The following is a 21,841-nucleotide window of genomic DNA, read 5'->3' as shown; positions in this document are numbered from 1 at the left end:
TACAACTAAAACTATAATGAAATGCTATAACTTTTTCACACATACACATTCACAGCAACTACTAAAATGTAAATTTCATTTATAAAATTAAACCTCTCAGAAATATAAAAAATTGACTAAATTTGCACGAATGACATATAACTTCCAGGCCTTGCAATTCCTATCTTCAAGGCTCATTAAATAATGTTTAAATAATATATTAAAGGTCCATTAAAAGATTGTGTAAGTTTTCTTATTACAGATAATAATATCTATTCTACTTTTTACACTTAGTCATAAAAAATTAACAACTTTATTTGTTGATAATAAATTGATCTAATCAAAAATTATATAACACTATAAAATATATCAGTGATACTTAAGGTTTTTAAAATGAAGCTTTGGAAATTTAATTAATTTTCTATATATGCATAATAATACTAAACATATTTGTAAATGCAAATTAAGAGGTAATATTATTAAATTAATGCTTAGATTAGATAAGTATTGCTCTTTGGGATGTTAGGAAGTTCAGAAAGTTCCTTTATATCTGGATCAGTTAAAACAATAACTTTTTATTTTGTCCTACTTTCGTACAAAACGATATGAGATCCCACGAAAAAACAAGCTCCGTCTGTAAAAAAAAGACGGCAAGTATATAAATCATCTAGAGTATGTAACATAGTAAAATAAAATGTTCAAATTAAAAAAATGAGTGAAATCCAAATGTCAGGCAAGCACACTGTAGGAAATTGAATTACCGTTTTCGCGCTATAGTATGGTATAAGAGTTTAGCAGAAAATGTAAGGAGTGAAGTTAGCCTAACGGTAACCGAATCAATTTCCCGCAGCGTACATATTTTTATAGTCTAAAAAGTTAAGATTTCGAAAAAAAAACCGTAACAAAAAAAGTTACTTACTGGCAACGTAATGTTCATGCGTAAGTGGCTATCTTACAATAGAAAGGTTGCTTTTCATAATTTCAAAATGTAGTTGTTTAATGACAACAGGCCCGACAAGTAACTTTTTTTTCGAAATTTTAACTTTTAAGACTATAAAAATATGTACGTTGCGCAAAATTGATTCGGTTACCGTTAGGCTAACTTCACTTCTTACATTTTCTGCTAAACTCTTATACCATACAATAGCACGAAGACGGCGATTCAATTTCCAGCAGTGTGCTTGCCTGAGATTTGGATTTCACTCATTTTTTTAATTGAAACATTTGATTTTATTATGTTACATACTTGCCGTCTTTTTTTTACAGGCGGAACTTACTTTTTTGTGGGTTATCAAAATCCCCCAACATACTTTACTAGATAATGTTCCTTCGTTTCCAAAAAGTCTACAAAAATGCAAATCCATCTAGAAATGACGATGCTGCATTTGAAATAAATAATGCAAAAATTTCATTTTGACGACTTTCCGAAGATGAAATTTTTCTATTATTTATATCAAATGCAGCATCATCATTTCTAGAAGGATTTGCATTTTTGTGAACTTTTTGGAAACGCAAGAACATTATCTAGTAAAGTACGTTGGGGGATTTTGCAATTTATTTGTTGTTTCAATAATGTTAATATATTTATTTAAACAAAAATCTTTTTTTCATTTTTTGTTAATTATCCCAATGTACTTCAGTAGATAATCTTCTGGCATTTCCAAAAACATGAAATAACTTTATAATCCGTCAACAAATGAGGATGCTGCATTCGAAATATTTTTTGCCCTGTAATGTTGGTATATGGATTCTCGTTAAGTGTACGGTAATTAGATGTACAATGTAAAAGTGATAAAAAATGTAAAGAAATTTGAACACACTGTAAAAATAAATGAAAAACAGTGTGCTGTAAATTGAGGTTATACAGGGTGGTTTTATTATAAGTTTCCGTCGTAAATAAATGGAAAACAATAATAGATTTTGAATTTTCGAATAGCACATTAATTCTTATTTTGAGGTGGATGTTAAGAATTATGCCTCAGATACGTTTGCGTTCTGGACTCTCACTTTTAACTCCAGAATTATACAAAAATAAATCTAAAATCATATTAAGAGTTTTAAAATCGTATTCTAGACCTATTTTTCTATTATATGAATGGAAAAAAAAATTGTTACGTATATTTTCCTCCTTAAATGAAAATTTAAACAATACTCTAAATAGAAGAATATAAAATTATGAAGGTCACTTTGAATTATTTTGTTTTTAACAAAACTATACTTTTCTATTGTTTATTCTTATATAGCTTAATTCAACAGCTTTCTCAAACAATACATTAATTTATCATTAAAACCAACCGCTCATTAGATACTTCGATTTGAAATTATAAGTAGGTGAGTGACTAAATATTTGTATGTGTAACAATCACACACGCATTGGTCCAGTAAAAGGAGCATCTATATGCAGCTTCAAATCAAATATCTAGTGGACCACTATATATAAAACCATAAATTAATATAATGTTTTAAAAAGCTGTTGAGGTAACCCTTAAAAATATGCAATCAAAAATATAAGGATCTATTTGAAAAACTCAAAGGGACTTTAATATACAGTTGTCATTTACAATTCAGCACACATACATTAAAAATATTTATATAAACACTAATATTATTGAAAAAAGTTTAACGGAAACAATGTAATTTATTAAATATTTAACAAATTAATAAACCGACCTATTAAATCTCATTAGAATTCACTTAAAAAAGTATATTTTCCGGGAAAAAGAGAGAGGACAGGGATCGCATGCCTATTTTCATAAGTTATATGTTCCTTCACTTAGAATACTTTCTACATGGTTATTTAACATTCTCTTCGAAGCAAAGATTGACGCTTCTATGGAAAATTTAATATCAATTGCTGTTTTCGATTTATTTAAAGTGAATAATTATAAAAAAATCACATTTTATAATAGTGACACTTTCAAACATCTTTGTTATTGCATTGGCATGCGTATAGTAAATAACTTTTAAAATGCATCCTCTTACCTTCTGGAATTTCACTTAAATCCATTACTTTAAAATTATGAGCCTTATTATCACCCCCTACAGCTAATATTAGCGGATTATCAGGATTAGAAGCAAGACATTGAATTGCACCTAAGTTGGTTTTCTTTTGCCAAACAAGAGCTGGTTCTGTTTCTGTAGAAATATCCCAAACTTTAATGTTTCCATCATTTGAAGTGGTTATAAGCATATCCTTATACGACGAGCTCAGGGATAATCCTATTGCAGACAAATACAATTATATACATTAAAATTTGGCATGTATACATATAACATTTCATGCCAAATGTTTGCACTCGCAGACTCGATTGTACTTGATTTTCTGTACAAATTTTACATTCTATAACCTATCGAAAGAAATTTACATAAATCTTTAAACGTATCCTTTAATCCCAAACATAGCTTTAATCTACAAGAATTTTTCATTTTAATAATTCTCCAGTTATCAAAAGCTGACGATTTTCCGAAAGATAAGGAATTTTTATGTAGAAAAATTTACTATCCTCAAATGGGGTTAGTCGTAAATTAAATCGAAATGTTATATTTCAAGGCAGTTGTGTGGCTCGTAAATTTATATTATTGTCATAAAACATATTGAATCTTTAGACGGCCGGTGACGCCATCTAGGGTGCATCAGCAATTATGTATGTAATTTTAACCATATATTTTTTTGAGGGTATACTAAGCCGAAAAGTCCTGTAACATTTTTTCCGCAAAAGCATCGTTGCCGGGATAATTTATTTTTAAAAAGAGAAATGAGGGCTTAGATATAACGGAATAATTATTTTCCTTTCACTTTCATTGATACTTTTATTGCATTAAAAAACCTGATAGCAAAACCCATTGCTCATAGAATAAATCAGAATGCCGCTGCAAATTTTTTCAGCAAAATTACGTCAAGCTGGCAGCAGAACCTGTAATGCCAGATCCTAATTACAGTTTATATACAAAACTTACATTAATCCTTTGACAAATTCTGCCGAAAATTGTATAAGCAAAATAACGTCAATTGGTATAAGAATCTGTAATGCCACATCCTGTTCATACTTTAAATATAAAAGCGAAGTATTATTCTGAGTGCAGACTTCCGTTTAGTATACGTAGACAAATAAAAATTTCATCGCTTGATTAATGCGAAAAAGTATAATCCGCATGACATCTGTCTCATCCATCATCATAAGGATCTGAATTCGAGTCCTACTAATGATGAAGATTTTTCATCGGCAAAAATTTGTGAAATCGTTAAATCATTAAAAATTAAGGTAATTCAGGTTAAATTCAGAACTTGAAACTTACAACACTAGTTTTAAAAATGAAAAAAATACTAACTACAGCATATACTGAAAGATTAAATGTAAGATTGTTAGTTCTATATTTATTCTAATAAATAAAAAAAAATTTATTCGTAATAAAAAAAATTGACTTATTAATATTGAAGCATTTGAAAATACCAAAGGTACAGCAGAGTAGATTTTCCTTTCGTTTTATTCTCAGTTTATTATCACATGATGAAAATCAAATTCTACTGTTATTTTGACCTTAATCTGTAGTTAGATTATGCGTCAGGTTTGCACTGTTTTTGACATCCATTTGCTAATAGGTTATATCAGCAGACTTTACGAGAAAAATGTTGAGAATAGTGGACATAGTTGCAAGCGGGTTGCTAGTAGAGTCTTTTCTATTCTGTACGTAATTTGTTAGCAATCTGCGGTTAGGTGCTTATCAGGAAAAGAAATTTGTACTTCTCACTATTCGATTCCACCACAGGCACATATGTGAAAATATTCCGATTATTAATATTACCTCCCGACATTTTCTTTTACTCTCTTAATCCTGGAGCTGAATAAAATCTATCTTCTGCATATCTTTACAAGGATCCTCCAAAGCGCTTATTACGTTGAAAATTCTGTACAACAATACTGCGTTATTTGTGGGCTATTAAAGTCGTTTTATTTTTTCGGTGATGCACCGTATGAAATGCTCTATCGAATAAGGTATATAGGCAAACAATAAGTTTTACAATTAAAAAAACGCGATTATAAGAAATTTTATTTTTAAAAATTTTACTGTTTTATCACACACACACACACACACATAGTCGAGGAGCAAAGCGTCAAAAACTACGAGAGTTTTGGAAGGGCTGAAATTTAAAGGGCAGGTTATATTTAGGTCGAATAAAAATAGCCTGCAGTCAGTCAGTCGTTTACCGTGCGCAACAACTGGCAGATAGGTGACTGTAAAGTGGTAAAAACAACATGAATGTTGTAACTGTTTTAGCAAATTTGAAAATTTATTTGTATATAGTAAATGAATTAAAGAGAGGTTTCCGTAACAAATTGTGAAAAATTGCATTATTTTTCAATTATCAAGAGACGCGGTAATGTCTCGACGGCAAGTATATATAAAAGTAGATAATGACATGCCTGTACCGCCGAGCACTATCGTATAACTTATATAGCACGTCTGGCCGTCCCATTTTTCAAATCGATTTATCTCCGCAAATGATCCATTTTCATGATTTAAATAAAGCTTGTCTTAAAATGGTTTTGAACAAGCTTTCATTTGAGACCATGAACATCAAAAACGGTTGATGCAATCCAGAGATCTCATGTATATATCGAAAATTCAGATTCTTCTCCATAATCTTCTCCTTCAGCCACTGTATATGTCTGGGGCTGAAGTTGGCCGCTAAAGACAATGACGTTATTTCCACAACGCTTTCTACAAATTATACTAAACGACCAAACTATGGCTGTGAACTGTCTAATAAAATCGTTATAATCGATATAACTAATTCGACGACTATTGTTAACTGTATATTGTAATGTGAGGTTATGTGTATTTAGTGTAGTGAGGTTATTCATAGTGTTGTGATAATGAATGTGTTAACTTTTCAAAATCACAAATAAATTCAATCAATAATGACAGAAGGAGTCAACAATTATTAGATAAGTAAAACATTATATTTTACAAAACAGGAGGTTATATACTTTATGGATTTTTTTTTAGATTCAATTAAAATAAAACATTTCTATTTTCATTGCTGAGGACACAGCTGACTGGATTAACTGAGATTAATGTTAACAACATTACCAATGTGAGAAGTTTACTTTCAACATACAGGGTCTTTTCCTAACAGCGGAGCATAGGAGATTCGTGTTAGTTGACTGTAGCACTCGGAATGATCGAATCTGAGAGCGCTGATTGGTCAATATTGCGTAGTACCAACATATAATAGGCCGTTACCAATAGTTGGATACAAAAAATGAGATTCATCCGCCATATTGGTGTGGAGAATGTTTACATGCTAATCCTAGCAGAAAGAGGTGTAAAATGGAGAAATGTCAAATGGTAAGGTTACTAAAATAAAAATTGAAAATAATGAATGGAAATTACGAATATTCTTCATTTTCATTCAAAGTATTCAATTTTTACTTTAGTAACGACAACATTTGACATTTTTCCATTTTACACCTCTTTCCGCTACGATCAGCATGTAAACATTCTCCAGACCAATATGGCGGATGAATCTCATTTTTTGTATCCAACTATTGGTAACGGCTTATTATCTGTTGGTACTACGTAATATTGACCAATCAGCGCTCTCAGATTCGATCATTCCGAGTGCTATAGTCAACTAACACGAATCTCCTATGCTCCGCTGTTAGGAAAAGACCCTGTATTAATGTGCATCGGCCGTTATTAGGAGTATATTAATTCACACAAACTGATTAGGTAATTGCAAATCATATGATATACTTTGAGCCATTCAAATTAATAATAATATGGATGTTTTATTTCTGCTTATCTTTAAACTCTTATCAATACCAAATCTTCAAAAGACTATCCTCCTTTCGGACAGTTTTTCAGATGACAATAAAACATTTCTATTACTACGATAAGACAAAATTAATTTAATATTTGTTAACTGTTCTTCAATATTCAATTATAACATAAAAGAATATCAAAAACAAATGTTGATCTACATGTCCCTAATCAGAGTAAAAATAAATTATTATTGTTTTCTGAAAAATTTTCCAAATTTGGCATATGACCTTTAAGAAAATCAGTGTCAATATTCTGGTAAAAATAATAATCAATCATTTGTGATCATATAAAATAAATTGAACAGTCTGTATTTTTATTTGAAAATAAATGTTTTGTAAAAGAATTGTAGTCTTTTAATAAGCCAAGTGAACAACTGGTTTAATTTACAACAATTAATAAAATTAATAGTGTAAGCAATCGCATTAGCTGAAGAAATTAATTTGCAGATGTACTAAGATGTTTAAATATAAGAAATTTAGATTGTAGAAATAGGTTTTATCTGTTACCAAAGTGAAACTTGATAGGTTAGAAATTGACAAGATTTTGTAAAGATCACATTCCTCACACACCATCCTAAAAACATTTAACCATCAGTTTGGCTAAAAGGCAATAAACACGTCTTTTTGACTGTACGTGTTAAATGGGTTAACTGTAGAAACATCTTTGCGTGAGATGCAAATACAAATTCTTGAAGAATAATGTGTAATAAGTTTAACGGTTGTCAGAGAACAGGTTGAATACAATATTTAATGTCTAAAAAACCTGCTGGATATTAAGCTATAAGTCTCTCTAGGGAAAAAACATACTTGCCCGTATTCATAGATGTCACTCGAACTCCACTCGAACTCGAAACAGGCTAAAATACTACAGTATATGTAACGTAAACTGTAGCATTAAAACTTGAGTTCAGCTCGAGTGACGTCTATGAATACGGCCCACTGTATTTCTGTTGTTTCTTATCCAGCTAATGCATTTATTAAATTCTTTAATCAAATGTAGTAAAATAAAAAGGACAATGAAATGCTCCAATTTTTGCACAAAAATGGGTATTATAAAAATTTCATGTGTATCAGACCAGACTCTCAAAAATTTAGAAAATTAACTAAAGTTTCGTCAATATTATGTAAATTCAGACCCTTGCAGGCCATTTGCCCTTCAAAATGTATGAAGCGCTTCTCATTTAGTTTATGTAAAGATTAAGAAATCTCAAAAATATAGGAGAGAGTTTAAAAGATTCTTCTTGTCCCTTATCGTACAATGACAAATCTGAAAATGTTATTAATATTGAAAATTTTAAACTAATTCTCCATCATCTAATGGCTTCTGGGGATTTCTATCAGTTATGTTCCTGTGTAGTAAACCTACAATTATCATGAAATGCCATAACTTTTCTAGAGAAACTGCCAGAACTAAATTTTCCCTTTTAAAACCAGACCCTCCAAAAAGATCACAAATTCACTAAATTTGAATCACTAATATGTAATTGCACAGGTCCTTGCAGCTCCTTCTCCCTTCAAGATTTATTAAATAATGATTAAGTGGTATATTGAAAGACCATTAATTGATAATATAAATTTCTTATTACAAATAATAATATCAATCTTTTTTGTTACACTTGCTCATAAATAATGAAGAACCCTGTTTGTTGATAATACGTTTACCTAATCAAGTATTATACATCATATTAAAACATTTATAACAGTAACACTTAAAGTTTTCAAAATGAGTCTTTGTGAATTTAATTAATTTTTATTTACACAAAATAATAGTAAACATCTTTCGAAATTTATATTAAGAAATAACGTTATTAAATTAATGTTTTGATTATACAAGCATTTCTCTTTGGAATTATAGAGTTTGGAAAGCTTTATATTCCAAAGCAAAAGAAATGCCTATTAAAAGGCCACATTATTAAATAAATGCTTTGATTAGATAAGTGCTGCTGCATGGAATGATTGGAAATTTGGAAATTCTTTTATATTGGGGAGGAATTAAAATAATTATATTTTCTTTTAACTACTATATTCTTAAAATACGTTATGAAACCCTACAAAAAACAGACATCGCCTGTAAAAAAAGAACGGTAAGTAAATAAATCGTCCATCGTAAATAATATAGTAAAATAATATTTATAATTACAAAGATTAGTGAAATCTAAATGTTGGGCAAGTATAAATTTTTACGGTGGCAAAGTTAAAATTTCGGAAAGAAAGTAGTAACACAAAGAAATTACTTGCCGGAGGCCTATTATATGCAATGACATTAAATAGCTATTTTTTGGAATTAGGAGAAGCAACGCTTGTATTGTAAGATAGCAACTTACATAAAAACATTGCGGACCACCGGCAAGTAACTAGTTTGTGTTACTACTTTCTTTTCGAAATTTTAACTTTTGCCACGGTAAAAATATACAGGGTGTCCGGTTAACTATGGCCAAAATGAGATATTCGGATAGTGGGTGAAATTTTTAGTAAAAAAGTTCGAAACACTTTTAGGCTAGCAATCTTAATTATAAAAGTTATTAGCCATTAAAGATCGTCGTTTATAATTGGGTTTGATTAGGCGAAGGATTTTATTGTCCGCGTTATTAGCCCATAAACACAAAGATTCAATAAATGGTAATGTTAAACAAATACACAGGTAGTGGACACACTCAGCTGAGCTTGTGGGCTGTGACAGTTACCGAAAGCCGAGCGGCCGAGTTTCAAGTGTGAACACTATAAAAACATAAACATTTTTGACAAAAGTCAAAAGATAAGATTGAAGCTTTTGCAATGTACATTGAACAAGTTAATAATTAATATTTTCGAATTGTACATAATTTTACGACGAAAATGAGTCCAAACATAACATAATTACGTAAACTTTAAAATGTAATTAACAGTTTTAATAAATTAATAAGACAGCTAAAATTAATCGTAATTATGTCGTATTTGGACTGATTTTCGTCGTCACAATACGTACAATTCGAAAATATAAATTATTAACTTGTTAAATGTACATTGCAAAAGATTCAATCAGTAGCGTAGCTATGCCGATACTGGAACAGTGGCAAGGGGGGTGCGGCGCGCGGGGGTCCCCGTCGCGAGAGGCAGGAGGTGTCCCCACTCCTCTGACGTCATGCCCCCACTTGGTTATCATATGAGTTCCCCCACTCCGCTGACATCACAGTAAATTTTTTTAATTGCTTCACGAACGTGTCATAATTTTGATATAAGTTTAGGGACTGCATTGTGTGCGTGACCCCCACCATTTATGAGTTCCCCCACTCTGATGACGTCAGAGCATATTTTTTTAATTGCTTTAGGAACTGCTGTAATTTTTAATAAGTTTAGGGACTAGATTCACCCAACAGTATGATTAGATATAGATGTTTTTTTTACTTAAATGTATGGGTATGCTCCGATGTATTCGAACGTTTCTCAATACACGCGTATGAGCTCACCATTGGCACTTTCCGATGAAATTCGGACGTGACGAGTCCCCCTCACCAACATTCATCTTTTAAATATTTTTTTCCACGATAGTCTTTCTCCCGTAGAGAGAGAGAGAGAGGGAGAGAGAGTGAGTGACAGAATAGCGGTCTCGGATGTGCTATTCGGCTGAGCACAGCGTTTCGCGCTCACCGTGATCAAGGTCATCGTCCTCGTCGCGTATCAAGACCCCGTCTATCCCCTCTAAGACCCCTCTACATGGTTTCTTTTTTACTACTACTACTACTATACTACTGCTGCTAGTACCAGAGATGAAACGGGAGATTGCTCATGCGAGGTCCCGAGGCAATCCCTACCGGTAGGCGGCGCTGGTGTTGGCAAACGCGTGTCTCAGGTCCATCTAACCCCTAACGCCATCTATCGGAAGAGACCACGAAGCACGAGCGTTAAGCTTAGAATAGGGTAAAACATATATGCATTGTTGCCAGAAAGCGGAATAAAGAGAGAGCGGAGATATTTTCTCGGACCTCTCTGTCTTTCTCGCTGTTAGCTTCTAGCAGAAGAGTCGAGGCAAAATCTTTCCGTTTCGCTTTGCCGAAAATCTACCAATATTCGATGTCATTTATATTTGCAGGCCAATGCCTTTATACATGATTTTTTCAGCATATTTATTTATCAGCATTGACTTATTTAAATCAATAATAAATTAAGGAAATGCGTATTTGATATATAATAATTATTTTAACTATAATTTCATCGTTATATTTCGCTTATTTCCGTAAAATCTGAATTTCTTTAGTTTATTATTGATTATTGTAAGTCAATGGCCATTAAAAAAAATTTAATCTTAAAAAAAAAAAGAAAAGTACCGTTCAGGAATCGAACCCGGACCCACAAATCGCCACGCTATTACCTTACCGCCTAGACCACGAGGCTTCTTCAGTGCACCGTAAACAGATAGTCTTTTTAAGGGCTTGAAATCTTCTTTTAAACCATATAAATAAACGAGCAACCGACAGCTTTATTCATTATTATTCTGTCATAATGGTACACAAATTAAGGAATAATTATATTTTGAATAGTTTTCAAAAGCTTTTCCAATAGCCAAGAACGAAGATAAATAATCAACGCTCGCAGTTTCCGTTCTTGGTTATTGGAAAAGCTTTTGAAAATCTACATTATATAATTATTCTTTAATTTGTGTACCATTATGATAGAATAATAATGAATAAAGATGTCGGTTCTTCGTTTATTTATATGGTTCAATAGAAGATTTCAAGCCCTTAAAAAGACTATCTGTTTACGGTCCACTGAAGAAGCCTCGTGGTCTAGGCGGTAAGGTAATAGCGTGGCGATTTGTGGGTCCGGGTTCGATTCCTGAACGGTACTTTTCTTTTTTTCTTTAAGATTAAATTTTTTTTAATGGCCATTGACTTACAATAATCAATAATAAACTAAAGAAATTCAGATTTTACGGAAATAAGCGAAATATAACGATGAAACTATAGTTAAAATAATTATTATATATCAAATACGCATTTCCTTAATTTATTATTGATTTAAATAAGTCAATGCTGATAAATAAATATGCTGAAAAAATCATGTATAAAGGCATTGGCCTGCAAATATAAATGACATCGAATATTGGTAGATTTTCGGCAAAGCGAAACGGAAAGATTTTGCCTCGACTCTTCTGCTAGAAGCTAACAGCGAGAAAGACAGAGAGGTCCGAGAAAATATCTCCGCTCTCTCTTTATTCCGCTTTCTGGCAACAATGCATATATGTTTTACCCTATTCTAAGCTTAACGCTCGTGCTTCGTGGTCTCTTCCGATAGATGGCGTTAGGGGTTAGATGGACCTGAGACACGCGTTTGCCAACACCAGTGCCGCCTACCGGTAGGGATTGCCTCGGGACCTCGCATGAGCAATCTCCCGTTTCATCTCTGCTAGTACTAAGATGAACCCCATCTCCCTATGTAAGGCTAGTGGAGAGGAAGAAAAATAATACACGCACATTTTATTAAAATGAGTATAATTTTTAAAATAATAATACAAATACAAATAATAATAATATAAAATATAGGATTATTGGAATTGTCAGGAAATAAAAAACAATAAATTTAAGGTAAAAAGCCCGAAGGCATAAAAAACCCTGTTTATTTAAAACAATACAAAGTACACACACACACAAACACATAGGCACAAACATCAACCGCTGCGGAGAGGTGGACAGCAACAGCATCTATAATTAAAAAAAAAGAAAAAATTATTCATTATTAGTCTTAACTTTTAAATATATATATATATATATATGTGTGTGTGTGTGTGTGTGAACTCTTACCAGTTAAATATTAAAAAATGCGTTGATGAACTCCTCACTACGCGTAGGAGGCCACCCATCCTCATCTTCGGGATCCTCATGCTGGAGGTTGGGTGATCCCCAATACCCATCCTGCATTCAGCGGATCCCGAAGAAATCGAAGTCTTCCTGGTAGGAGATTTCCCGAAGGATCTTCTCTTTCCAGCCTTAGTACTCCAAGCGTCTTCCCTCACGCATGTAGCGGGTATGTTCTATTAAACAGAAAAAAAATATATTAATAATGTTGTTCACCTCACTGTTATCTACTCATGAAATATAATAATAATAATATTAATAATAACTCACCTCCAGGAAGACCTCCATGACCAGGTATCCACCTCTCTTCCTAGTCATCCATAGGTTCCTCCGGAAGTATTAGGGGAGGGGGGCCTTTCCACTACCACTTCTTCTAAATTTAACGATATTAGGGAAGGCCTCTCCCCTAATACTTCTTCACTAACGAATCATAGTTCAATATACATGTTGACTGTATAAACTTTGAAGAGCTAATGAGGTTTTTTCAGTAGCATCCCAGTTCCAACAGTGGTAAAATCTCTTCCTTCGAATTGAATTAAGATTAAATTTCTTCCAGGAAGAAAATATCATCCTTTCTTCTCACTCCTCTAGAAGTACAAATGTCTTACTAAGCAATGGAACCAAAATCATCGTGAGAATGAACGTAATAGAGATCCAGGATAGAAATATGACGGTGAAGAATTTGTATGAATTTTAGGAAAAAATAAATATCATACATTTACATTTATAATTATATAATAATAATAATAATGATAATGAGAAAATTTATCACAGCTTGATCAAACTAAGTCTATTCACACGTGAAGAATAAAAGGGTAATTGGAACAATATCTGTGAACAAAAATAATATTTATTATTAAAAAATAGCTTTTATTTTCACAATTTAATTAATTAATTTTATAAGAGTCTAAACTTTTAACAATTCTTACCAGTTACCACAGATCATGTCCACAATCTATGGTATTATGCCCATAATCTTCACAAATGTTGCACTAACTCGGAGCAGGGCATGTTATGGCCAGATGTCCATAATCACTACATCTTCGACACCAATAGAATGGTATCAAATCTACAACAGGCTCTGTTTGTGTAGCCGTGGTCTGTGTCTACAAAGAAAAGAAAAAATATTACTCTCTATTTTTTCAATTGAAATAATAATAATAATAATTTACTTACAGTTTGTGAAAATTCCTGATGTATGTACATCACCTCCTCCTCCTCTTCATCCTCCTCCATATCCGTATCCTCCAATAACAGATTAATCCTCGCTTTCATCTCCAAGTCTCTCCTGACCTCGGAAAGCAGCTGATAAACGTCATTATTTTCCGGATCATCATCACCATTCTCATCGAACAGGATATCCGAATCACTGTCACTCACTAAATCAATGACCGGAATATCATTCTCCTCAGTATCCATTCGGATGATGTTGTTGCTGTTGTTTGGAACACCTATTACAATTTCTATTTTTTTACTAAATCACTGGCAACAAACTGTATTGAGTGAACTTGGTAGACTGAGAATTAGATTTAAAAGATTATCACGTTTTCTCCAACTCAAGTAAAAGGATTGCTGTTTCAACAGAACATGCAAAGAAGACGTATTATGTTTTTTTCTTCTCGCTCTACTCTTGATAGAGTTACATGAAGATCTTTCAAATATAACACACATTTTATTTTTCGAGGTAAAATGAGTTTATTATCAAGGTTGTGATGATACATCTTGTGAGCTCTATAGAAATTGCATACGATCGGTGAAAATCAGAAGTCTGGAGAAAATTGAGATGTGCATACATCGCTATGTCATATTTACATGAAGATCTTTTCAATATAACATGTGGATTTTATATCTTGAGGTAAATTAATATTTTCATCAAGGTTGCGATGATACAGTATTTTGTACATAATCAGCAAATTTCAGAAATCTAGAGAAAATTGAGATCTGTACACATCTCTAATATAAAATTTCATACATATATACATCAGTTTATATAATTGATATGTGCACATACTTCTTCCTCCTCCCCACCCTAAAAATTTTTGTTTATATATAAATCGATCAGAGGAGTATCAAACCATTTTAATAAGATCAGTGTGAAAGGATGGCTCCTGTCTTTGTAGATTTTCAAGGGTTTAGATTGGCTGACAAATCTTTCATAGTAAAAGAATTTGCAGCTGTATGAAAGAAGTGCAACATATCCTATTTTCTCTACCATTCCAGCACGCTTTGCTTATTGATTGTGAAAGAAAGCAATCAGAGTAAGTGAAATTTGTTAATATTATAATGATTGATTGATTGATTTTTATCTAATAAAATACATTTTATAGTTGGCTGTATTTAAATTACCACGGTCTACAGTGGACGGATGGTTATTCACCCTATTATGAACATAAACAAATAATTAAAAAATATCTAACATCTTATGAGGACGAGGAAGACAAGATTTTTGTGAAAGGTCTGGAAAAAATGAAATGGTTAAAAAAAATATCTGATTTAGATATTAATAATGTAGATGAATATAATTGGGGCGAATTTAAATTAAAAAATAGTATGTATGAATCATGATCGTATATGTGCAATGAGAAATGTGTATTACATGCAATATACAGGGTGTTTCTCTAACGGCGGCATATAGGAGATTCGTGTTAGTTGACTATAGCGCTCAGGATGATGGTAACTGAGAGCGCTGATTGGTTAATATCATGTAGTGCCAATATGAAATGGTCCGTTACCAATAGATGAATAAGAAAAATGAGACCCATCCGCCATTTTGGAGTGGAGATGTGTTAACATGCTAGTTGTAGCAGAAAGAGGTGTGAAATGGAAAAATGTCAAATAGTGAGGTTACTAAAGTAAAAAAGGAAAATAATGAATGGATAGTAAGAATATTCGAACTTTCCATTCATTATTTTCCATTTTTACTTTAGTAACCTCACTATTTGAAAAAAATTGCTCTCAGTCCACATGATGATAAGCGTTTTGTCACACCCGGTACTGTAGCCACTCTACCTTGGGGTCATTATAGACTAAAAGAATAATTGTGTATTTATTTTATTATATAAAAAAAATGTTTTTCCTATTTATTTTCAATACAGAATATTTATATTACATAAATGATCATAAAACATTGTCTTATTTATCCACGAGTTATGCGTTTTATCCATACCTAACCACTTTACATAAACCTTGTTCCCTTTCTTACGCAACACTTTTTCTACCAGGTATACATTAGGATTAGCAGTTTTTAGGAGTTCATATTCATAAAATCCTCCATATATATCTTTACCGTGAAAATCTCTAAGTAAATATGTGGCTGGATTTGTCCTTTGCACTTTTGTAACTTGAAATATTTCAGTACTCCAGTTCGCTGTGTACCCTTTAGCAAACACGTTCTTGTATTTGCTGATTCGCACAAAATCGCCGACCTTGAACTTGGAACGTCCAACGATCTTAATTGTGTTGTATACAGTAGTTAGTAGCTGCTCAGCATACTCAGCTTTCACATCAGCTGGACGCATTCTTATAGTACGATGCTTCCGTGTGTTATAATAATCCATAAGCTGTTGTAGCATATTTCGCCATTTGTAACTACCGTTCAATGTAAATCTTTTCTACATTTCAGTTTTTAATGTTCGATTCCAATGCTCAACTATCGATGCTTTTAAAGTGCTGTACGTAGAGTAATGATTTATACCCCGTTTCTTCATAAGCAGTTTGAAATCGCTGTTATAAAACTCCTTCCCGTTATCAGTTTGCAAATTTTTCGGACACCTACCACTTTTCAAGATTTTATCCATAGCTGCAGTTACTTCTTTAGCACTCTTGGTCTTCAGAGCTGCTGCCCAACCGTATTTTGATAAAGCATCGATTACTGTGAGAATATAGTGATGACCAGTATCAGCGTAATAACGCATATCAATTAGGTCAGCCTGCCAGAGATCATCGAAACCACGTATTATAACTTTTCTTCGTGAAAAATTTTCTTCTCGCAGGGACATTTAACTCTTGCACCAGCTATTTCTCTTCATCACTCACGATTTTCCCTGATTTTGTTTTTACAACCATTCCCTCAGACACATATAATTTCTATTTCTTTTCATCAGTCATGATTCTTTTTCTTTCGAAAACAATTGATTATCATGAGTATAAAATGTATGATGCATCCTAAACATTCACTTCTTGGATCCATCATTAATCTTACTGTTTGTTTGCAAAAGTTTTACTTCAATCTCCTGTATTTTTTTATTTATTCTCTCTTCAATTTTATCCTCCAATTTAGTTAAACTGTATTGCAAGAACTTTATATTCACAGCACATGTATTATTATCAAAATCAATAGTCAAATTTACTATTTTTTTATTATTCAAATCAAGTGCTCTTTTAGTCACATTTAATGTAAAATATTAAATTCTTTCCTTACGATAAAACCACTACCAAATTTATTAATTGACATATTGACGTGTGGTACGCAACTGATAAAAATTTTAATAAATTGTACCCTTTTATAGAATAAGATCCTCTTCCCGCATCTCTTCTATTATTGACTGTATTTCATTATCGTGGTTTGTATGACCTGCGGTGGTTGATACAATTAAAAGTCGCAATCGATCAACTAATTCATTAGGATCGTTCCAATGTATATAGATTGCAGGCTCATCAATAACACGCATAAATCCACTACCAGCTATCACTCGTTGTGATGGTACTTTATTGTAAATTAATGGTTGAATAATTTTCTTATACTTTGGACCCTTATTCCCTTGAACCTGTTGGTAACTATTATTTGCTCTTTTATATGATTTAGTTTGTTCAAGGATTTGCTTATATATGATCTTGTCATCAATGGTGTAGAGCTTTCTATATCAGGCTCTTTCATGAAGATTAATTCAAAAAGACCTCTCGTACTAATATAGCGCTTTTTATCAATTAAAATATCACCTTCATGACTAATATCAAATGTACATCTTCCAATCACATATTGGTTCCTTTTATCTAATGTAACTCCGAAACCATGATCGATTTGATCTTAACTACCGAAAAGAAACAACTGCATATAATGACGTGCAATAGGTGGAAAAGATCTCCAATCTATGGAATGATTTATTTGTTTTTAGAGCAATCCTAAGGTCTCCTGTCTTGATGTTGAATGTGATGATGCAGATTCTTGTCCAGGCTCTGAATGTAATGATGTAGATTCTGGCATTGATTTCATTGGTAATACTGATTTATCAAAAGTAGATTTTTCATCATCATCATAGATCATCAATGATTTATTTGTAAGAGTACTGTTATTGTTATGTAATTTCTTTTATTTCTTGATAATATACTCATTGGGGGTTGAAGTATGATAACGTTCCGCTTCTTGTCATAATTTATATCAATGTTTAAGTCATAAGATTCTTCATTGTTTTTATCTGTTTGCATAACTAGTTTTTCCAGTGGATCGACTATTGGTTTAAAAGTTTCATTCAATCTACTTTCCACCATTGATCTTTTCGATTTCAGTGCACCATGTTTTTCACAATCACCTCACTCGTTTCAGCAATCTTTTTAAGTAGTGACTTTTCATCCATTTTTATTGTAAACTCTTAATTGTATTACGTGCCTCCTCCTCAAGATCAAATGGTAGTCCCTCTACTTTGCTGTGTTGCCACAATTTTAAAGACAAAAGTCGCGCGCATATAACAGCATCGACTGCCTGCCATCTTCATTCCTCTTCTTTGTGTTGGAAGAGCCACATCGTTTTTGTTAAATTTAGTTTAAAAATGGGAAAGAAAAGGTCAAAACGTGGTAGTTATTCATCAGAAGATGAAGAAATGTTATTTAAACGGTTAAAGAAATTAGTTAAAAGAAGTAAGAAGAAGAAATCTCGTCGCCGAGATCCATCGAGTCAATCGGAGACCGAGGAGGAGAAGAAGCATCATAGTAAGAAATTTGTTTTCTTAAAGGTTAAGGATTGATGTAAAATAATAATTCAAGGGTACTATCCCTTGGTTATGTGGTTTGTCTACATGAGTTTTTTACTGATTTGGAGGGCCTAACCTAAAAATGAAATTTGATTGTTCTTGTCATAAGGGATCTAACCCTTTAGTCAAGTTTTTTCTAAAAATGTTTTTTCTTCAAATCTATTTTGAAAGAAATTTTAATGATTTTCATATTGGTCTGTTATCAGGCTCGTATAGTTCGAGTTCTAGAGAAAATTCGTCTCCTGAGACGGATAAGAATGAAGAACATAAGGTTGTGTCACCAACGATCGGACCTTGTTCAAATATCGTCGTTGCTGCAACTACCAGGGAGGTTGAGAGGGTAACACCTGGTACTTCTGAAACAATCAATGATCCAGTTGAATCCAATCTCAGTGACGGGATCCTAAAAGTTATTGGAAAGAGGCTTAATGAGGAAAGGAGTTTAGCTGAGCCCATACATTCGAGTTTTGCTCTCCGTTGGGCAGACATTTTGTCTTTAGGTCTACCGGCGGAGGAGAAAGAGGACCTTATTAAAAAATATCCTCCTCCTAGGAATTGTATGTTTCTAGATCCTCCAAAATTAAATGATGAAGTCTTGCAAGTTATGAATGAAGTTGCTAGAACAAGAGACAAGAGAATTGTGTCAAAACAAGAGAAGTTAGTCGCTTGTCTTTCAGGCCTGGGAGAAACTATTTCGACTCTTTTAATTAAAGAGTCAACGGATAATATACCAATCATTGAAGCTTTAAGCGATGTTTGTAGGCTTGTAGCAGATGCTATGCATGATGAAACTGAAATTCGTAGGAGTTTAATTGTAGCAAATGTAAATGTTGCTATGAAGGACGCATTACGTCAAACGAATTCGGATGTCTATCTTTTTGGTAGCAAGTTATCTGAAAATCTTAAGGCAGCAAAAATGATAGAACAGTCGGCTGCTGAACTGAAGGTCACAAAGCTTTCAACAACGAAAAATACAAAAAACTTCAAGACCCCGCTCACCCAATTCAACAAACAAATAGGGATGGCGAGCGGGCAAAAAATGTTGAATTCGACATCGTCCAACCGAAAAAGACCAGATCATCAACAGAAATCTCACAACAGCAATTACAAGTCTTCTTACAGGAAAAGCAATTATCAGAAGAAGCGTTAAGTGACTCTGTAAGTGTATTAGCTGGTCGATTATCATTTTTTTATGATACTTGGAGTTCTTTTACATCTAATACAAAAGTTTTATCATGGATAAAAGGTTATAAAATTCCGTTCAGTTTGATACCTCTACAAAGAGAAATTAATATAAAAAATGGATTATCTAATGCTGACGAAATCAATGCCTTAGTGTTAATTACACAGCTTTTAGACAAAGGGGCCATAGTTGAATGTGATCCTGTTGAAGGACAATTCATTTCAAGTTTTTTCTTAACTCTTAAACCAGATAATTCTTTTAGATTCATTTTGAACCTTAAAAGTTTAAATAAATTTATTCAAACAGAACATTTTAAGTTAGAGGATTACAAGATAGTTATAAAACTTCTAAATAAAAATTCTTTTATGTCTACCATAGATTTGAAGGATGCATACTATATGATTTCTATTGATCCAGCTCATAGGAAGTATTTAAGGTTTAAATTTCGTCAAAAATTGTATGAGTTTACCTGTTTACCATTTGGATTATGTACAGCGCCTTGGGTTTTTACCAAATTGTTAAAACCAGTTGTATGTCATTTGAGAAAAATAGGATTACAGTCAGTTCTCTACCTAGATGATTTTCTGCTTCTAGGTGATACGAAAATAGAATGTGAACGAAATTATATGATAACTAGGAAGTTATTATGTACCTTGGGTTTTATTATAAATGAGAAGAAATCTCAAGGTGTACCAAATCAGAGATGTAGATTTTTGGGTTTTATTTTTGACTCGTCTAAAATGACATTAGAGCTTTCAAATGTTAAAAGATTAGCTGTTAAAAAATTAGTAGAAAAATTCAGCGTATTATTAAAATGTCAAATCCGAGAATATGCTAGATTCATTGGTACACTTGTAGCCTGTTGTCCAGCCATTAAATATAGTTGGACATATACAAAACTTTTTGAAAGGGAGAAATATTTAGCTTTAATTAAGAGTAATGGAAATTATAATGCGTCTATGCAACTTAGTCCAAATAAAGTGGACTATAAATGGTGGGAGACACACATTTTATCAGGATACAATTCAATTGATTGTTCAGAATACAATATAGAAATTTTTTCTGATGCATCTTCTACGGGTTGGGGAGCAGTATGCAAAAATGAAACACTCCATGGTTTTTGGACAGATAGTGATCTGGTAGCTCATATCAACTACTTGGAACTTAAGGCAGCATACTTTGGATTATTGTGTTTTGCTAAAGATTTATGCGATGCTCGTATTTTATTAAGAATTGATAACACCACTGCAATTTCTTATATAAATAGGATGGGAGGCATACAGTTTGCAAATTTAAATAGTATAACCAAGGATATATGGCAGTGGTGTGAGATTAGAAACATTTTTATTTTTGCTTCATATATTAGTTCAAAAGATAACTTTGAGGCTGATTTTGAGTCACGCAAGTTAGAACCGGAAACAGAATATGAATTATCAAATATTGCATTCAATGAAATAATCTTTATGTTGGGAGAACCTGAAATTGATTTGTTTGCGAGCTTTTCTAACAAGAAATCTAGTCGTTACATATCATGGAAAAAGGATCCTGGATCTGAATCGATTGATGCATTTACGCTATGCTGGAAGAATCTGAATTTTTATGCTTTCCCTCCATTTAGTATTATTTTGAAGGTTTTAAGAAAAATAAAGATGGAAAGAGCAATGGGAATAATGGTAGTACCAGATTGGCCTGGTCAACCTTGGTATCCCCTTTTCCATGAAATGTTATCATCGGAAAAAATAATTTTTCAACCTGATATTAATCTTCTTTCATCATGTAATAGGATACCTCACCCACTTTGGAAAGACCTTACCCTGGTGGCGGCCAAATTATCTGCCAAGCAATGACTAATCAAGGGGTACCAGATAATGCCATGGAAATTATGTTGTCGGCAATTTGTAAATCAACCTTGAAGAATTATGATGTATCGTTTAGAAAATGGTGGAGATTTAGTCAAGAACATTCTATGAATTTTTTTAACCCAGATATTTCAAACATAATTTCATTTCTATCAAATGAATATGAAAGGGGTTTATCTTATAGTTCATTAAATGG

General features: G+C 32.5%; 1 protein-coding gene across 2 annotated transcripts in view; it reads right to left on the bottom strand.

Moving 5' to 3' along the window:
* The window catches only part of nclb (no child left behind), a 288,007-nt gene that overhangs the window by 116,905 nt on the left and 149,261 nt on the right, over positions 1-21,841 (bottom strand). For both annotated transcript variants that reach the window (XM_066740055.1, XM_066740054.1), the window contains exon 10: positions 2,962-3,198. In XM_066740055.1, coding sequence (XP_066596152.1) covers positions 2,962-3,198 — 237 coding nt within the window. The remainder of the gene's footprint in view (positions 1-2,961; positions 3,199-21,841) is intronic.

This window comes from Prorops nasuta, unplaced genomic scaffold (genome assembly GCF_024137725.1).
Source record: "Prorops nasuta isolate Cenicafe-Biocafe unplaced genomic scaffold, Cenicafe_Pnas_1.2 PNAS00022, whole genome shotgun sequence".
NCBI lineage: Eukaryota > Metazoa > Arthropoda > Insecta > Hymenoptera > Bethylidae > Prorops > Prorops nasuta.
This window is presented reverse-complemented; position numbering and strand designations above follow the sequence as displayed.